The sequence below is a fragment of the Acanthisitta chloris genome, unplaced genomic scaffold (genome assembly GCF_000695815.1).
Source record: "Acanthisitta chloris isolate BGI_N310 unplaced genomic scaffold, ASM69581v1 scaffold33098, whole genome shotgun sequence".
Lineage (NCBI taxonomy): Eukaryota > Metazoa > Chordata > Aves > Passeriformes > Acanthisittidae > Acanthisitta > Acanthisitta chloris.
Genome location: NW_008685914.1, coordinates 1 through 6951, shown reverse-complemented (window position 1 = coordinate 6951; position 6951 = coordinate 1). Strand labels below are relative to the sequence as shown.

Here is a 6951-nt window from a genome sequence, read left to right as displayed (position 1 = left end):
CTTCATGCAGTCTTCTCTTCTCCAGGCGCCTCAGCCTGTCCTCCTCTCAAGTTCGTGGCCCTCCTCTGGCCTTGCTCCAACTGTTCCATGTCCTTCTTATGTTGAGGGCACCAGAACTGTGTGCAGTATTCCAGGTGGGGTCTCACAAGAGCAGAGTAAAGGGGAAGAATCACCTCCTTTGACCTGCTGCCCACATTTCTTTTGATGCAGCCCAGGATTTGATTTGCTTTCTGGGCTGCTAACACACACTGCAGCTCATGGGGAGCTTCTCATCCACTGCCACTCCCAAATCTTTCTCTTCACTGCTGGTTTCATTACTTCCCCACCCAACCTGTAGGTGTACCTGGGATTGCCATGGCCCAGATGTAGGGCCTTGCACTTCATTTTGTTAAACTTCATAGGTTTGCATTGGCACACCTCTCAAGCCTGTCAAGGTCCCTCTGGATGGCATCCCTTCCCTCCAGCTGTGACTGCCCCACACAGCTTGGTGTCATCAGCGATGTATATGTCATATGGGAACAGCGTTGACTGGTTTAATACCACCTACTCCCAATTCAGCAGGGCACAACACATTCCCGAAACATAGGATGCCCAGATGATGACTAAAATGCCTTCATCATCAGAGGTCTTTGACCTAAGAAAAGGTCTTGAAGGGACCTGCTGCTGGCCAGAAAGTCAAGAGGAGGAAAAGAAATGTGGCTTGGAGTTGTCTTTCTTCCCATTTTATACTCTGAACCCGACAGCCTGTTCTCCTGACTAAAGAGCAAATGAAAAGAACATTTCTTGCAAAGCAATTAACAAAGAGTACAGAACAAACTTTTGGATTGGTTTCACTAACTCCTCTGTGTTTGATATTTCTAACTCCTAATGGTTTTAGCTGATAACACAAAGTGCTGCAAATGGGACTAATGACGTTCAGTAATGACTTTTATGAGCACCTGAATGTAGTGGAACTCTCTCCAGGTCAAAGAGTGACTGACAGATGGAATTGATGTTATTGCCAACAAAGCCAGCAAAGCAAGTCCCAGAATTCCTAGAGACACGTAAATCTCCATTCTCCAAACATCGTGCTCAATCCAGGCATTTTCTTTTCTTTCTTTGACCTGCCAAAAGAACAGCATATTTAAAATCACAGACTGGCACACTTGGCTGTTTGTGTGAAATACAATTTCAGTATTCACACACTATTTTCACCATGATATTCAGGAAATAAGCCGAGAAACACTGTATTTTGGGTTGTTTTAATGGCTCAGAATGTAATTGCTATTTACTTCTGATTACAAAGTCTCCACTAGTATCTACAGAGCAAAGGTGAGCTTTAAGAGAGAAGAATTTAGACTTCATCAGTGTCTTGGCCCAGGAGAAACTGGTTTTGAGGCCTGTTAACCTGCCTTCACAGCAGAATAAATCTTGGTTTTGACCAAAAAAAAAATCCATCTGTGGCTAAATGCCATACCAGAGAGATTAAAACATTACGTCAAAGCCAAATGATGGCCCAAATATGATCATTTCTGCATCTGGAATCTCATGGAAATTTATGGTAATGCAGTCAAGACAGATTACCAGTGAGGCTGATTTCAGAGTTTTCAACAGGTAGTTTGACTGTTTACAGAATTCTTAAGAAGCTGCTAACATCATACCGTGCTTTTAATAAAAGACTAGATTAGATTTTGAGGGTAACAAAAATGTACATTTTCAGTCCATACCTTATATTGGAATATTCCTTATTCTGCAGTACTTACGGCACTCGAGGTGAAATGTGAATATTAGGAACTCTCTAGTCACAGTGGACATTAGAAAGCCTTGCAAACCAATTATTGCCCATGACTAAGAAGCATAATTGAAATTCTTTTAACATCAGTCCAATTGTGAAGCCATCAGTGTTCACAAATTTGGTTTGTGGCAAATATAGATTATTGTGATTTAGCTCAGCCCTCCTTCACTGCTGGCTGATACACTCTGCAAAGAAGGTGTCTAAAAATGGTGTGTTCAGTTTTTGCTCTTAGATTCTACTAGTCCAGACAAGATTAATCCACACTAAACCAATAGTGGGCCGAAACCTTTAATGTTCTTGTGAGGGAGATATAATTATGTGCATTTTACAGAGAGATAAAAAAATCCCCAATGAAGAAAATTACTTATTTAATACCCACTGGCACAGCTGGGATGACTCTTGACCCTCTATTACATGCTTTAACAACTAGGTCCTGCTCCAATCCCTTAACAACGCACTCTGGGGATCTACTTCAAAATCAAACAAAGGCAGGGAAAATGGCTCTCCCCCATCCAGACTTGCTTGAATGACCAGAACAAGGATTTTCTGAATACAGAAGGGTTGGCGTTGCGTGCCCATCGTACCTGCTGGAATGCCCAGTTCAGCAGCTTGTATCTGTATGATCTTCTCATTGGATAGCACAGGCTATAGCAGGCGTGCATTGCAGCGAAGAAGAAACTGAGAAGTCCAAATTGTTTCCTTGATATCATCCATCTATCCAGCCACTGGGGAAACCTTTTATACTTGGTGCCAAAATACAGCTGGAAACCAGCAGCTAATATTCCTGGTAAATATACTAGTGCTAACAGGGTAATTGAAACCACTGGTAAAACTTTGTTTATGACAAGGATTGGGATTTTATAGAAAACTTTCTCCTTTCTGGTTACAAAAGGATATATGACATCTCTCATAGAAGTGTAAATAAACATTAATAATGAGATCACAGATGCTATCTTCATTGGCAAGTGCCACTTGGGGAACAGATCCTGCTTGCAGTGCTGTTCTGAGGAGTATTCAAATTCACCAAAATGGTGTGCTTGATGTAAACTAAAAAGTGCTGCTGTTTCTGGTGGATTGATGACTTGCATATCCACATTCTGTAAAGGACAGAAAGGAAATACAAAGTGAAGTCAAGAAAAGGGTAAAAACTTCAGTAATGACAGTATTTTCCATCATGACTTTTACACCATACCACACTGGAACCATATATAAAGCATCCACACTATTGAAGATGAGGTAGCTTGGAAACATAACATTTCAAACAGCACAGTCAGTACTTGAGCAAGGCAGTTTTAGCTCAGATTTCTCTTTCTTCATTATCTGCAGTGATTTCAAAATAGATTTGAATTTCAGGAAGTTAAGCACACTACAAGAGAAGAAGGATTACATTATGTGAAGCATCATTTTAGCTTCTTATGAGTCTCTAGTCTGTGATGAAGGGTGTAGACTATGCATTGCAGAACTGGAAGTTGTATAAATTATACAAACTCAGATTCACATCTGAACCGAGTTTCAACTAGAGATACCTGTTTCTTGAAGAGATAGTTTGTGAAGCCTAATTCAGTATTTCGCAGCCTGTGAGGTAGTTCACATTAGAACAGAAAGTTGCAGTCTGAACTGGTGCTGTCACTGAGGCAAGTGTTGTTGGAGTAGGGTTTTTTTGGGACTTTTTTTGGGATGATTTGAAAAACTTACTGAATGTAATGTGACAATCACAAAGATTCCTCCAAAGGTAAGTTCCTGTACAAAAAAATCCCAAATTATTTCTACAGAGTTTTGCTCATCTGGTAAAATGCAATTAGGACATACGCCCATGTAGATTTTAGCTGTCCCAAACTTTGTGTACTTTTTATCATGGACTGTGATTAAATTGAATGAGATGCTCTTTATCTTTTTATCTCATCATGTCAATATTGTGACAAGACTTTAGAAGCAATGATGATATGCCAGTATGATGTGAACACTGTTTCTGGACAAAATTGATGAAAGATTGCAATATTCTGTGTGACATATGAGCAACTTTTTTATAGAAACATTACCAAGTTGCTGAGGTTTCCTGTATTTCTTCTTGGCATGATGTTCTGACCTGCATTCTGATCAATGGCATGATTACCACCTTCCCTCTTCTCCATTGCGGAAACTCCCTGCAAAACAAACACAGGATGTAAAACAGGTTTTGAAATAGGAACTTTGAGGCCTATTTTCCCTCAAAATGTTTTCTTCCCTCTCCACACACTTGCTGGAGAAGGTACAATAAACTCGGGAAAACAAAGTCTGTCCTCTGAGAAGAGAATGGAAAAGCTCAGCTTGTTTTCTGGGTAAAGCAGTGACTCTGAGAAAGCACCAATCAACAGAACAAAATTGCTGATGAGAGATAGTATTCAAGCCTATTGTCCACATTGTCAATGGAATGAATGCATGAATTCAGGCTGAAAGTTTTTAAATTAGAACAAATACTTTTGAAACAGCTCATGGAAATAACATGTAAAATGTTATGAAGATGGATTTTGTGACATTCATGAGACTTGCTGATGCAAGAAACCCATGCAAATGTGTTGTTACTAATATTTTTTAGGTTTTAGGATGGGTCTACCTGACAGTCACTCTGCTGCTTTAGAGGCATATTCTTCCCTCAAGATTGTCAAGAAAGTCATCTGGAGCTTCACTCATGCCATTCCAAGGTCTCCTGATAATACTCATCACCCACAAGTACCAGCAGAAATTGTTCTAAGCTGTTAAGAACTACAAGAAATCAGATGCCAGGAAGAAAACAAAAAAGGATGAGAATGGATAAACTGAAAGAGATGTTTCTGAAAATCCTAGGATAGCAGGAAAGACAGTATCTTGAAGAGTATAAAATAACTACAGGATTGCAAGGACCCTGTAACAAGGAATTCCCAGGCGTGCACCACACTGTGGCATGCTGCATGCAGAGAGGCACTGGCACCATACCACTGGAAGCTCAGGATGCTGTACTACAGGGTGACCTTCTGTGCCTACCTTTAAGACAGTGACCAGGTAGCCCTTCCATGTACCTACTGAACAGGTGAATTACTAGATATTAAACTGCTTTGTATGGACAAATCAGAATTTGACAATTGTCCTTTTTGCTGTGTCTGGTTCCCTCAGTGGATGAGTCTTACAGTCTTTTACTGTCTGCTATGATGGTTTGCTCTCTGCTAGGCCATCAGACACCTGAAGCTGAAGTATTCTTTTCCTAAATATTTCTCTTTGTATTTTTCCCTCCTGCTAGCAAGCTCTCCCTTTGGCCATAACCTTTCAGCCAAGTGTTGCAGAGTAGGGTCAATAAGAGCTGTCTGAAGGTCAGGCTGTTAACCCTTTCCTACACCAGCTAACGGATGGTTTGTATATCCTGCACACAAGAAAGCATGGAGTGATGAAAACACATTTCTATTTCTTCCCCCTATTCCTAGGGCTGATCCCAGTGATTTTGTTACAAGTTTCCGGGTATCATATATCCTCATAAAACTCCTGCAGTCTCATGATTAGTTAAGAATTTCTACTTCTGTATGTTTCAATATACAGTATTTCCAGCTGTAACAATGGCAAACAGTAGTTTACAAACAGAATTCAGTATGTAGTACTACCTGGAAAAAAACCATAACAAGCACAGTGACCTCCAGATTTTGTTTTAGAGAACTCATACCGTGAAGGGCAGTCACCCTGTTTTTGAGGCCTACCTTCTGGCTACCAGACTCTTAGGGGTTCAAAAGCATAATTTAGATTGGGAAGCTCTATGTGGAAGAGCCAGACTCACCTGATTCTCATGCTGGTATCACTCTTCATTTAGAAAATTTAGAAACAAAGAGTCCAATAATAGCTTTTAGCTAAAGGTTTGCATTGATGAGGATGTAATAAACATGAAAAAGAAAAATCCATAAGCTAGAATGGCAGCTGTAGATTGTAAAAGCTCATTTACTGGTTCTTTTGGGATATAATGTTTAACACAATGTTAAGTACAATGATAATGGTTTATCTTGCATAAATCAAGAAAAGAAAAAAGAAAGTGTGTGTGAATGAATGCATGTGCTCATCCATGAAAATATGGGTTACAGCCATGCAACTGCATGCAAAGAAACAAAAGTACAAAACCATAATAATCCACTAGGCTTCTGATACCAATTAACACAAAATTATTTCCCAGTAACAAAGCACAGTAATAGTTGTGGAAAACCCTAAGTAAAGGGCACTTATAATTCCACTATTCAGTGCCTTATAAATAGTCAGTAAGAACTTATGTAGAGCATGTGTCTTTTTGGAATACATCTGAACTTTTTTGAATACTCTTTGATAGGAGCTGCAGTGACAGGACAAGGGGCAATGGGTACAGACTGAAAGAGGGGAAATTTAGGTTAGATATTAGGAAAAGGGTTTTTTACCATGAAGGTGGTGAGACACTGGAACAGGTTGTCCAGGGAGGCAGTAGATGCCCCAACCTTGGCAGTGTTCAAGGCCAGACTGGATGGGGCCTTGAGCAAACTGTGCTCAAGGTGAAGTGGAGAGGTGTCCCTGCCCATGGCAGGTGGGGTTGGGACTAGATGACCTGTAAGGTCCATTCCAACCCCTAAAATGCTATGATGCCATGAAGAAAAAAAATTAGGAGTCCTGTGAGAGCCAGAGACTAATCAGTTATAGTCCCATCTAAGTCATAACTGTTATGAAAGAAAACAGATGTATTAATGTCCGTCCTCAGTGCACACCCCTTTTGCTCTGAGAGGCAGCTGTCAATGAGGATGGAGGATGTCCTGTTGCAGAAAGCCAATCTTCCAGTGCTGTGAGTATGCTACTGCATTTTGTCCCTTGAAAGCAGCTCACTGCAACGCTGTGCCAACTAGGATCCACACCGTGCAGGCATTACCCCGAGAAAACATTATCCCAAGTCAATGAGAAGTTTCCCTGAGTAAGGGGTTTCAGGGTTGGTGCCATGAAACAAGAAAAACGGACAAAACAGGCTATGATAATAACGATGAGGTGATGGAAGAGGCACGGGCTAATGACTGCATCTCTCTCCCTTGGCACTATCGGTGAACGACAGCCTGGAAGCGCTGGGCATAGCAGCGTCACTCTCCGAGTGCCTACTGCATCGTGCAGGGCACTGCAAGCACTGGGCGAGCAGCTTAATAACTTTCCCCGCTCTTCAAAAATTCTGCTGAGCT

General features: G+C 40.9%; 1 protein-coding gene across 1 annotated transcript; it reads right to left on the bottom strand.

The window, feature by feature from the left end:
* Positions 1-905: 905 nt before the first annotated feature.
* LOC103807218 (STEAP family member 1B-like) lies at positions 906-3912 on the bottom strand. Its single transcript, XM_009079939.1, has 3 exons — positions 3814-3912; positions 2359-2871; positions 906-1103 (listed from the first exon to the last, which is right to left on the bottom strand). The coding sequence occupies exons 1-3, from the start codon at positions 3904-3906 to the stop codon at positions 906-908; spliced, it is 804 nt and encodes a 267-aa protein (XP_009078187.1). The 5' UTR covers positions 3907-3912.
* Positions 3913-6951: the final 3039 nt, after the last annotated feature.